The sequence below is a fragment of the Chelonia mydas genome, chromosome 18, assembly GCF_015237465.2.
Source record: "Chelonia mydas isolate rCheMyd1 chromosome 18, rCheMyd1.pri.v2, whole genome shotgun sequence".
Taxonomy (NCBI): Eukaryota; Metazoa; Chordata; order Testudines; family Cheloniidae; genus Chelonia; species Chelonia mydas.
The window spans coordinates 10,976,742-10,989,413 of NC_051258.2; the positions used below are offsets into that span (position 1 = coordinate 10,976,742).

A 12,672-nucleotide genomic window follows, 5' to 3' on the forward strand; every position below is an offset into this window, starting at 1 on the left:
CGTTATAAAATAAATCCATTGGGATATAAATATTGTACTTACATTTCGGTGTATAGTATATAGAGCAATATAAACAAGTCGTATGAAATTTTAATCAGTTTAATTAACTGACTTTGCTAGTGCTTTTTATGTAGCCTCTTGTAAAACTAGGCAAATCTCTAGATGAGTTGCTGTACCCCCCCTGGAAGACCTCTGCGTAGCCCTGGGGTACACGTACCCCTGGTTGGGAACCACTGCTTTAATCCACCCTCTGAAGACCAGAGTCTGTCCCAGTGCCACTGCCTAGGATAATGGGGCTCCCCCACAGAGGGATATATAGTGCAAGGAATGTCCCCAAAACCTTCCACACCCCTTCACAGCACAGGAGAACACTGAATACCAGCTGCCTGGCAGGACAGGATGTGATTCTAAAACACCCCCCTGGAGGGAATATCCAGCCAGTTGGCCAGTGGGTGGAGGCCAAAGGCAACCTGATCCCTGAATCAAGAGCCCACATGTCTCTTTGAGAGGGAGGTTTGGCACAACCGGCACCAGCAGTTCAATGATGCTTGTCCCTTCCCATCAGATAGAGACCATCGGCGATGCCTACATGGTGGTGAGCGGCCTGCCGGAGAGGAATGGCGAGAAGCATGCTGATGAGATTGCCAAAATGTCTCTGGACCTGGTGGCTGCGGTCCGACAGGTCCTGATCCCCCACATGCCAAGGGGCAGGCTGCAGCTGCGGGCTGGGATCCACACAGGTGTGCAGATGGATACCAGAGAACAAAACCAGGAGAGAGGCAGCAGTCGAGTGATTTGAGGGCGGGGTGGGGATAGGAACTGGGGCTTCTCGGTTGCATTTCCAGATCAGCCGCTAACTCCCTGTATGATCCTGAGACAGCCAAGTCTCTCTGCCTTAGTTTCTCCATCTGCCAAGGGAGGGTAAGGATTCTTGCCTACATCACAGGGGTGCTCTAAAGCTTAATTAATATTGGCGAAGTGCTTTGAGACCCTCCGATGTCAAGTGCTACACCAGTACAAAGTATTAATAGCTGGCCAAGTCCTGAAGCCCTTACTGAGGGCCTGCAGTCCTGAAGTCCTGCAACTCCTATTGACTTCAGAGGGCCAGAAATGATATGCTCAAGAAGAGATTAAAACTGGCACCTGCATCTCACTTTGCTCTGGCATTTCTGCCGGGCCTCTCTCAACCCTGGACTCTCTCTGCCTTGCATTTCTGCAGGCCCCTGCGTGGCTGGCGTTGTTGGATACAAAATGCCCCGTTATTGCCTCTTTGGGGACACGGTGAACACAGCTTCTCGCATGGAGTCCACCAGCCTGCGTAAGTGTTTCGGGCGCTTCCCTTCCCTCCCCCCTCAGTCCTGTCCCTCCCACAGCTCATTCAGCAAACAGGCCGATGCCCAAACAGGCTCAGGTCCGCGTTTCAGGGCACGTCGGTACAATGATGACTGACTCATCAGAAATACCCAACGTATCCATCCTGCCCACTGTCCACCTCAGCACAATGGCAGGGGTTAAGTGTGCAAGTGATTGAGGTTTCTCTGGGGCTGGTGAATGAACTCCCACAGGCTCCAGGAACCGTCACCACTTTGCATTCACACACACACACACACACTCACAATTTTCCCACTGGAGAGAAAAGGGAAAAAGAGAGACCGTGACACCTGACAAATGCTAGTATGTCACTTAAGGCGCTCCGGGAAGCTGCTCAGATACTACGGCGAGGCGGGTGACACAAGAACCTGACTAGTATATGACCCATAGCCATAGGTGCCGACTCTGTAGGTGCTCCATGGCTCAAGCACCCATGGGAAAAAAATAAAGGGGTGCTCAGCAACCACCAGCTGTTGGGTGGGGGGCTCAGGGGAGGGCAGAGAGGAGCCAGCAGTGGAGGGGTGGGCGGGGGGGGGGCTTTGGGGGAGGGGGCTGAGAGGAGCGAGTGAAGGGCAGGTGTGGGGGCGGGGCAGGGGCAGGAAAAGGCAGAAGGAGGGCGGGGCCTCACGAGGGGGTGGGGCTTCGGGCAGAGCATCCATCGGGAAAAATAGAAGTCCGTGCCTATGCCCAGAGCAGAGAAGGACAGCAGCAGTCGGAGGCAAGCTAAGCATCTGCTTTTAAGGAGAGACAGGGACTTCGATATGAAAGTAACAGGTGCCTTAGAAATACCACGGATACCCGGGCTATGGCAACGCTCCTCTTATTGCACTGCGCAGTCGTGGCTGAAGCCACCGCCTTGTACGCACCATCTCCCCTGCTCCACGAACCGAGTCCGAACTCTCCGCCGGCCTTGCACTCGCTGTGGTTCTCACAACCCTCCATTATCCAAGACGCACACACGCCTTAGCTGCACGCAGCGAGTCCCCTTGATTTCCAGACCGGCTGAGTCCCAGGCAGTGCTGACAAGGCAGGGCCAGGTGGCCACGGGAGCAGGAGGGGGAGCTGTTCCTGCTCTGGGGCGGGCCGGTGCCCGTCACGTCTAACGCTCTCTCCTGAACCGCAGCTCAGAAGATACACATCAGCTCCGCTACCTATCAAGCTCTGCTTATGGACGATGCCTATGAAATCGAGCTGAGAGGGGAAATTGAAATCAAGGTAACCGTCTCCTGTGGGGCCGCAGTAATAAAGCAATTTAATTGGACAGGGAAGAAACAGAAAATGGATCCAGCCCCCACCCCCTGCCTGCGAAGTCCCATCACCTCACACTGTGATGGTCCGTGACCTCCTCACAGATTAATCAGGGTTGGGCCTGGTGGGTGATTGGATAGGAGGTCACGAGGGAAAAGCCAGCTGTATAGGAAGAGGTGCTGGTGAGTTAGCAGGAGACACTCGGCTCTTTGAGGAATTCTTGATGCCCGGTCGTGGTTTTAGGGGTTCCTCTGCTGTTCGGAGTGCTGCCTTTTGGATAAGACATGACACTGAAAGGTCCCGGTCCTCCTCCCCGGATGATCATGTCCTGACGCTTTTCACAAGGGAGTAGGGCTCTTAACTGTGGTTTTCAGGCCCAGGCCCAACGGCTGCCCTAAGTTCCCTCTTCCAGTGTAACCAGATGGGGCAATCCATGTCTCCTCATCTGTGGTAGCGTGTTGCCCTGTCATGTTAAAGGTGTGTGCTGTGAAACACGGTTGCTGGATTTGACCCACACGGCTTCATTGGCCGGGGTGGGCTGGTAGGATCCCTGCGCAAATACAGTAAATACAAGAGCATCATCATGACACTGAATGATGCTGCCAGTCCCGCCCCCGCAAGTCCCTTATCGGAACTGATCCTTTCCCTGCACTCCAAAACCATTTCAGCAGCTTGACACTGCTGTTTCCTTTAGTCCAGAATAGATCCGAAGCTGCAGCTCTCTGGAGCCTGGGCACGTGAGAAATATACCCCCTCTGCTTGCGGTATGAGCACCTCAAGTCTGTGCAGAGTATGAAATCTTTCCATGAGCACAATCATTTCCCCTGGAGAGGAGAGCAGAAAGGGCCTATGGGTGTCAGACCCATGCACTGACAACACAAACTGTAGGCATGGCCCCAGCAGTAGTTCCCCGTGTGGATCGCAGCCAGTGGCCATGGGTTTTGTTCTGCTCTCTCCCCCTTTTTGCCCAGGGCAAAGGCAAAATGAAAACCTACTGGCTCCTTGGGAACAAGAACTACAGCGTCCAAAATGACAGCCTGGTCTGCCACTGGAATCCAGCCATCTCCAGGAAAAAGAAGATGGAGAACAGTCCGATGTCTGCCCAACAAGTGAGGGGCTGAGTGTTCTGGTCTGTGTAATGCATGGTCATCGGCTGAGATAAGTGGGGCACTTGGATCTCTTTTCTCCTCGAGGTTATTGGGAGGCCCCTGCAGTGTATAGATGATAACGCCAGTGTTCCTTTGTGTTTGATAGTCGAGTACAGGTTCCGTGGGCGCAATGCTGAGCGAGAGAAGCACCTTAGGATCTCAGGATGGGACGGGATCAGCCGGCCACACCAGAGTAAACTCTGACCTGGCTTGGACAGCTGGGAGTTCTATCAGCGACGCAGGCCGGGAGCCGAAGAACGGGTCCCATCACAGCTACCCGCAGAGCCTCAAGAATAACACGGTTCCACTGGGCTCTCCAGTGTCTGGGCAAGGGGACAACGGTGCCAGTCTGGACCAAGGGGAGTATCTCGGAGACGATGGGAGTGGATTGCTGGAAGAAAATGGGTTTCTCCCAGGGTTTGTGGATGGGATGTGACAGGATGGGATGCGACCCATGATGAGGGAATGGACTTTCCCCGGGTACCATCAGTTGCTATTAAAGTGCCGCATCTTTTGTATTTAGCAATCATTCTGGCTTCCGATTAACAGGGGAAGCCAGCCAGCGTTAGGATCTAAAACTGGAGTAGAAATAGGGGGAATGTGTTTTTTTCTCGAACCCAGGAGACATTGTGATGCTACAGCTGGGACCCCCCCACCAACCGGGGTGAGAGAGAAATCAGGTCAGATTCTGCTCTGTTACTCCAGATTTACACCAGTGTAACTCCTTTCACTTCAGTCATATTATTCTGGTGTTACTGCAGTGTAACAAAGCAGAATATATTCCTAGGAGTCGAGAAACTTGGCTAACAGAATAGGGAGCCAACGGCCTATGGAGAAGAGGGTGCATGTAACGTCAGCATGTGTCAGGGAATATGGAAATACACCTCTTTAATTCCAGTGTCTTTCTGGGCCAGGTCTATGTGAGACGAACGGTGCGTGAAGGGTGCTTAACTCTCCTTTTCTCTAACTCCCTGCAGCAGTCCCTCTTCCCAGCTCACACCCAGAGCAGAGGAAATACCCACCCCACCTGGCCTCTCCCAAATCTCTGTCTAGACCTTGGGGGAGTCTGTTTATAACGGAGCAGCGAGAGGTGGCTGCAGCTCAGTTAACAATGCGCGGGGAGGCCAGGGCCCTCTGTTGAGAGTTTAGCTTGTTTTTTTCCTCCCTTGGATTTACGCACCACATTACCTATCACAATGAACAGGAGCTGAGGCAACTACGGCAGAAAAGGGAATCAGCAGTCCAGGGCTCACTGCAGGGAGGAAGGACAGGAAGTCAAGGCCCCAGGGTGGTCTCAGGCGCAGATTATTTGGGTGGCAGGCACGATTGGGAAGCTGCATCCTGTCTTCATTTCTCTATTGTCAGAATATACGTTATTTCATGCACCTCCGATCCATTTGGTCTGTGTTGTCTTCTGCCAGGCCATCCCAGTTCCCTGGCTACTAATGGGGACTGTGAAACATCAAAGGGATGCTGCTGAGGTTCTCTCTTCACAGGCTGAAAGCCTGCATCAGTCCCATCAATCAACCCGACAAGGTCACTGCAGGGAGCACGTGTGTGTCAAGCTACGGAAAGTCTCCTAAATCGCTGAGTGAGGTGCTGTGGTACATGGGTGCACTGCATGGAGACTGCAAGGACGGAATCCTTCCACCAGGCTTCAGCCAGCGCTCAGCAGATGTGGTGCGGGTTAAGCAGGAGAGGGGGAACGCAGCAGACGCTGCTGAAAAGGCACCACTTTCGAGCCGGAGCAAGCAAATGCCACAGGTGCAAAAGAAGCAGCCATAAAAGGAGAGGGAGAGAGGCAGCTGGTTATGCAGGGCGGCAGGAGCTGGAGGAGCACTTTGCTGTCTGTGATTGTTATGAAAATCCTGGGTCGAGATCAGAAACAAGTTATTTGCATGGGAAAGGAGCCTGTTCAGATCCTCCCCGGCTTCGGTGAGGAAAATTGCAGAAAATGGCCCCGTCTCCATGATGAAAGGCAGCAATTAGTGTCATTAGTGCAACCGGCTTTGGTCCAGCTCTGAACCAGCCCAGCCAGGGTCTGCTTCTGCCACAGACAGGAAGGACCAGTGTGGATCCTCTTTCTATGCACTGGGTCTGTGCGGCTCCACAATTAGCGGCATGGTGGAAGGGTAGCTGGGCTCCAGGTGGTTTTCGGGGGGGCCTGTGCTTGAAACGCAGCAAGGCCGGCGCTAGGTGAGGCTTGGGGCTGTGTTCCAGCGGGTTGGGTCCTCTGCTGAGACTGACTCTTAGTAGGGCAGGCCCTTGTCTGGGCAAGCCGGGGCATGAGCTTGATTGGAATGACATCTTTTGCCTGCATTATGCCTCGGCAGTAGCTGGACCCATGACTGTGCCATGGCTGCCTGGGCTGGAACAAAATCTGTGCTTGGAATTAGAGACACGGAGGGGTGAGAGGCACAGACAGACCGCTCCCCTTGTCTCTGAGCATGTCTGCCTCCTGGATGGATGCCGAGTTTTAGGTAAGGCCCCGGACAGTGACAAACATTGTTTGGAACTGGGCTCTAAATTTCTGTGGCTGCAATCAGCACTGTAAATCCAAAGGTGAACGCAAGGCTCCTGCTGTCTCCTACAAGAGGGGCATTAAATAAAATCTTGACGATTTTCTATCTTTCATAACACGGCATGCTGGGGTCTCAGGACTCTGGTTTTCCAGCAGTGGGAGATCTTGCATCAGCTGGTGTGGCTGTGCCATTAAATCAGAGGGGGGACGCATTTGATTTCAAAAGATGGACCTCGGTTATTCATGGTGGGGAACCCGCTATGCATTTGCACAAACACAAATGTCCATTCACGTGCATTTGCATTCTCCTGTCTTCTGAGAGGCACACTAATGTCAAATGGCACTCGGATTCATATCAGTCTTTATGGTCACACAAAGTAGACTTGCTAATAAAGCTTAGCACTTCTCAGACTTCTCTGCCTACATAACTAATTAATCCCCACAACCTACCTCTGAGTTAGGGAGGACTCTGTTCCCATTTTGCAGGGAGAAGCTTTTTGTTGTTCGCTTGTACCATGCAAAGCACACTGAGGGCCCTGATCGAGGTCCCTAGGCAATACAAATAATTAATACTACTACTACTGATGGGGAAAACAGAGGCAGAGAAAGGTTAAGTGATTTGCCCAGGTCTACACAGTAAACCAATGTCAGAGCTGGGATTAGAAATTGGGAGCTCCTCCCCCCTAGCCCTAAGATCAGACCACTTGCCCTCACCCCTCTCTTTAACAGGATAGTGAGTAGGAAAACAGCAGAGCTTTAAACTCCATGAGAATCGTGTCTCCTTAACTGGGTTTTGCTTAGCCAGCCATGGTAGAACATGTAAAAAAAAAAAAAAACCAATGGATCTGGGATCTCTCTTCTGCAACCTCCATAGGATGGGGATATGTGGCTAGGATGAGTCTAATTGGTTATTGGATTTCAAGCCAGACAGACATCTGGAAGAGCATTTACCACCTGACCAACTAAGTCAATCTTGACAACATAGGAGAGTTACCATGTGATGTTTAACTCTGGCGTTGTGTGTTTAAGGAACATGGGTGTGCTTGTCTAAGCACAGCCTCCTCCATCCCTTCAACCTACTTCTACATGGCCTGTCAGCCCAGAGATTCACATCTCAGCTCCTTGAGGCCAGGCTAGCCAGCGCTGCCCGTCCCCACACTGCTGCTGTCGCTGAAAACTCTGGAAGGCAGGACCCAGAGCGGACACCGTCCTGGCTGGAGGGGAACACTGCGACCCTCTCAACACAGCAGCACGTGGAACCTCTGCATGCGCTCCGGGGCTCCAGCCTTTTAGCCAGCTTGTTCCGATGCTAATTCTCATGTGCCAGCAGGTTCCTAACAGGTGTGGGGGGGCTCATGCAGCTGTGTCACAGAGTGCCCAGGAGATGTCACTAAAGGCTTGGCTGAGGTGCCCCAGCCCTGTTTGTGTGAGCAGCGCTAATCATCCAGCAAAGCAGGGGAGGTGGCCCAGTGAGGGTGATTTCAGTGCACTTTGTTGTCAGCCACATGGGAACCTTCTCCTGTTGCCAGCTGCTGAAAGTAAAAGGGGAAGAGGGGGGCTGCCTTAGAGCATGAATCCCTTTAGCAAGGAGGAGAGACCAAAATTCTCTGCTCCCACATTCAACTCCATGCGTTCAAATCCCAGGAGTCAAGCCCCAGAAAATCATGACTGGTTTAAAAAAAATAATATTTTTTAAATTAATACATTTTAGGGTTCCTTTTATTTGCCCTCTGGTGTTCCAGCATTCAGGGGTCGAGTTTTCTCTACAAGCACACAGGCTAGAATTGTACTTTTAAAAAGAAACCAGAGATTCCCACGGAATCACATGACTCGAGGAGCTGAGGCTTAAGAGAAACATCAACTACCTTGAGACTCGCGGTGCAATCACGAGAGCTGGCAACACTGCCGTGAAGTTCCATGGAATAAACCTAACCAGCACCACCGCCCCCACCCCGCCCAATGCTGCTGTAAACCATTTTCCATTTAAATATCACTGGGATGCATTAATCAGACCTTTAGGGAGTCACTGAGCCAATGGAAACTGGCATGGGCGGGGGGCGCAGAACAGAGCAGCATTTGTCCTGCTGTTTTACCTTCAGCATTTTCTCTCCCCCCATCTTCCCTCTGTCCCAGTCTCTCCTCTCCATCTCCTTTACCTGTCCTTGGCCCTCTCCCTTCCATCTCTTCCCACAACCCAAAAGGGGTGGGAGGCTACATCACATGTACTCCTAACCGTCTCTGTGCAGCTGGTTAGCATTTTGGATAGTTAAAACCAGCGTGTAGTGGCAGGTGGCACCCTTGAAATGAGGGCCTGAGACAAGCCTCCAGCTTCATAAAAATGACAATGGGAATACCAGCACAGATCAAAAACATTTCCACCTCCCGCTTACAATAGGCAAAGTTCCCAGTTCTACCTGGTGGTTAAATTGGGCCAGAGAAATGTTCTCACCTGCACTGGGGTGGTGTGGTGTGGTGTGTGTGTGTGATGAATACAGGTGGGAAAGCCAAGCGGGAGCCAGCAGTAGAGAGCAGAGAATTCCAGTAAGTTATACTTGGTTTCAACCAGCCCCTAAAGGAGATCAAAGCTGGAGATCAAAGCTAGGAGTGGAGGTGGCTGGGGAGAAAAAGCACATGCTGGACAGGGGAGAGGAAAACAAACAGAACTGCACCAAGCTCTTTGCCCGTCCAGGAAGGCTGATCGGACCACAGTTAAGCTGGCTATTGAATTGTATTTATAAAGAATGTCAAAATAGTAGGAAATGAGTTTCTGGCCTAAAAATGAATCTAATCCAGATACATTTAATAAGGATATACATACTAATGTGTCGAGGTGGATTTGATTAAAGTGTACTAATATACATACACGCACACGTATTGAATGCCAGCAACAACGTACAAGCGTAACATGATCCACAACCAGAGATGCCACAAGCTAGCCAAGATCTGAGGCACACGGTGAGGTGCGAGACAGTCACAACTAGAGGCCAGATTTTTCCCTCATGGCTTCAACAGGGGAGTTGCATGGGTGTGTCTAAATGCCCCCTGCATGACTAAGGGCCCGATCCTGTAGTCCTTACTGATGCCACAATGTGACCATCGATTGTGACTCTTTTCTGCACATTGCATTCTGCCTGTAAATGTGAGGAGAGACTCTGGAGGGCAGGGCAGTTTTGTGAGGTAGATGGGAAATCTTGCACAGTAAGACAGACGCATTCTAGTGGAGACTTTATGTTAGTGCTTTCTTGTTTTTCTTTTTGTTCTTTCTGAATCCAAGATAAAAGGCACTGAGCCTGAAAGTGGATTGAGAACATGCTACAAGGTCACTTGCTAGGTCCCGGGAAATGCCACAGCGTGGTGCACAGGGCCGAGCGATTGTGGTAGTGTCAGAAACAATCACATCCCAGGTAAAAGACAGCATTGAGGAATGCCAAGCTGGTTTGGTCCTGCTCCTTGGCACTGTGCAACAGAGGGGGAAGGACATGGGAGATGCCTGTATTGTTTTGCTATTACATTAATTTGGTTTATTCAGACTGTGAGGTTTGCTATAAGGTTACAAGTGGTTTAATTCCAGCAGGAAAGGGGACAAACTTTTCTGATAGCCCCCCAGCTCTCGATACTTAAAAGAACTTCAGAGAACGACTACTGTGAAGTTTGTCCCTGACACTGCTCCCTCTCCCCCCTGCAGGGCACAGCGGGAGGGGACACAAACCCATCTGCCCACATTCAGGAGTCCAAGGCAGACAAAGGACCTCGGAGGGGGATTAAAAAGCGTAACCCTAGAAGAGCAGGAAAGAGGGAGGGAGGCGGGTAGAGGGTGCAGGGACTCAGACTGTCAGCCTCAGCCCCGGAAGAGGGTGTGTGTGGATAAGCCGGGCTTAGCTGAGTTTTAGGTAAAACAGCTATACCTGTAGACTCACTGTTGTGTTAATACTTCTTTGCTCGTGGTATGCTAGAGAGGCAGTATTGCCTAGTAGATAAAGCTCTGGACTGGGATTCCATAGAGCTGGGTTCTGTTCCTGGCTCTGGCTTGCTAGGTGACCTTGAGCAGGTCACGTCACCTCTGTGCCTCAGTTTCCCTATCTGTAAAATGGGGATCATGATAGTGACCCCCACTTTGAGATCTGCTGATGAAAAGCACCAAGTAAGAGCTAGATATTATTATACAGTGTTGCCACTGCTGAGATTAAACACCCCTTGGTTTTGAAAAGGCTGGTTTGTGTCCCTGTGTTCACACCCATATAGCGCCCCAAAGGGATCCGAGCCAGGCCTGCTGAGCACTCACAGTTGACACCAGGGTGCTGCATCCCACAGCCCCAGTCTAGAGAGTGGGCAGAATAGGGGATAGGTGAAAACCAGAGACTGTCGCCTGGAGGGGTGCTCTTGGAGACCTGAGGGGGCTCAAAGGGGTGGATAGCTTTGAATTGTGCCAGGGAGTCACCAGAAATCTAATGCATTGTGCATGCAACGTAAATCTGCTCACTGGGCCAGCTCCAGAGACAGAGCTCACAGCCCGAGCGAATGGAGCAGTGTTTCCTTGGTATCCATCCAGATTTCCCCTCCCACACTGGTGTGCAGCGTATTGTACACAAATTGTTCACCCGGCTGCTGCCCTCCATCCAAGAGGTGGCTGCATTTCAGAGGCACGGTATGTACGGAGCTTTTGAAGCACTTTGCAATGCAAGGTGCTGGATCAGGGCAGTAGCTACAGCACACCTGGGACTCAGCTCAAACGCCAACCCTTCCCCCCCTTCCCCCCCCCAAATCAGGAATCCCTCTGGCACCTGGAGCTGTGACTGACACCAAGTGAACACACTGCTTCTCCAATTTCCCAGGTCTGCTCCCTCTCTTCCCGGCCAACCCCTCTTGTTTTGGGAGAAGTAGTCCTGGCTTCTTACGCCACTGGCGGCCATTACTGGCCCACCAAGCAAGCAGCTGATCCCAGCGTGATCCCTCGAGGTTTTCCGGATAAGCGGGTGGGGCAGGTCACTCAGGCATCATCCAGCATGAATGGGCGCTGACATCATTCCCCCTCCTGTGCTAGGCTTGCTCATTTCAGTCCTTATTGAGCCTGATAACAGGAGGTGTTTGTGCGAAAACATCCCAGAAACCCTGTCTGGCTCCGGGGCGGGAGGGGAGGGAGCCGGGGCGGCTGGATGAGATTTCACCAGCGAGGCTGTTCTAGATACATGCTGTCTGACAGAGGGACGTCTCCCCAGGCGGAGAGGGAAAGAGCCCATGTCCTACTACGCTTCAGGGACAGCGAGTCTGGCTCCGGTTATGAGCCCTCCTCTAAACTCACTCAGCGCTTGGCCTGCTCCTGCTTAGGCCCTAGGGCTGGAGCTTTCCAAGGAGCCCAAGTGACTGGGACAGTGAGCCCAAGTCCCATGGAAATGTGATGGGAGTTCGGCACTTAATTCCCCTAGGATGCATTGAAAAATCCCAGCCTGGTTCCTTTATTGGGGTTCAACGGTGGCACAGGCTCACTGTGAATGGGGGGGGCAAAGGGTAGGAGGGGGAGCCAGGTGGGTGCTCTGCAGGGGGAGCCGAGAGTTCTCCGGGGGGCAGCTGGCTCCAGGCTGGGAAGAAGGGTCCTGGAGGTTCTCGTCTCTCTTTGCAAGGGTAGCTTCTCCTGGCTCCAGCTCAATCAACCCGGTTCCTATCTGCTCCAAGGCCTGACCCTCAGTACTGCAGCAGCCATTCTGGGTCCTGCTCCATCCCCGACACGTGCGCACAGTTTACAGGAACTTCGGTTCCCAGACCATGCAGTGGAACTACGCCCGTAGAGCAGCCTCCGCCACGTATCTATTTGGGGCCACACTCTTGTCAGAACATCTCACGTAACTTCAGCACCATTCAACCCAGCCCTGAACCTTAGCCCTGGTTTCACCTTGGGCTCCAAACTGATCCAAATGCCCCTTCCCCAGCTCATCTACCTCTTGTCCTGCTTCTGGGAACAGCTGGAAAGCAACCAGCTAACACACTGCCCATCACCATATTTTCTGAGTGCCTGAAAAGCCACAAGCCTCGGCCATAGCCAGACTCAGCAATGCATAGCCTGGCCCCCCGAGCCTGGAGATCGGAAAGGGAGGCAATCTGCAGCTTGTTCTCTCCTCCAGCAGCCTGCAGGCACACGCTTGACTGGGGCCACACAAGGCTGGATTTGGAGCAGCCAGAGCCCCAGTTCAGCCTGATGGCCATTTTCCTTGGTCACTCTCTCTCTCCGTAGCTCCAGCTCCTACCCAGTAGCATGGACTGGGCCAGTGGGATCTGACCGGCTTCATAAACTCACTCGCTCTTGGGTGTCAGACCAAATGAGCTTCACGGAGCTCAGTAATGCTGAAAACACGTGTTCCTGTTGGTGAGGCTCATTAGGAATGCAGCTGA

The 12,672-nt window shown here is 52.2% G+C and overlaps 1 protein-coding gene across 1 annotated transcript; it reads left to right on the forward strand.

Annotated features, from left to right (window-relative positions):
* The first annotated feature begins 345 nt into the window (after positions 1-345).
* Positions 346-8,060, forward strand: LOC119563966 (atrial natriuretic peptide receptor 1-like). The gene is made up of 5 exons (XM_037881486.2): positions 346-740; positions 1,220-1,318; positions 2,495-2,586; positions 3,591-3,728; positions 3,874-8,060. The coding sequence occupies exons 1-5, from the start codon at positions 542-544 to the stop codon at positions 4,201-4,203; spliced, it is 858 nt and encodes a 285-aa protein (XP_037737414.2). The 5' UTR covers positions 346-541; the 3' UTR covers positions 4,204-8,060.
* The last annotated feature ends 4,612 nt before the right edge of the window (positions 8,061-12,672 follow it).

Excerpts from the sequence above, each read along its gene's own strand:
- LOC119563966 (XM_037881486.2), top strand. The coding sequence starts at position 542 with ATGATGCTTGTCCCTTCCCATCAGATAGAGACCATCGGCGATGCCTAC. Across the intron at positions 741-1,219 it reads GCGGGCTGGGATCCACACAG|GCCCCTGCGTGGCTGGCGTT; the intron begins GTGTGCAGATGG and ends GCATTTCTGCAG. Across the intron at positions 3,729-3,873 it reads GTCCGATGTCTGCCCAACAA|TCGAGTACAGGTTCCGTGGG; the intron begins GTGAGGGGCTGA and ends TGTGTTTGATAG.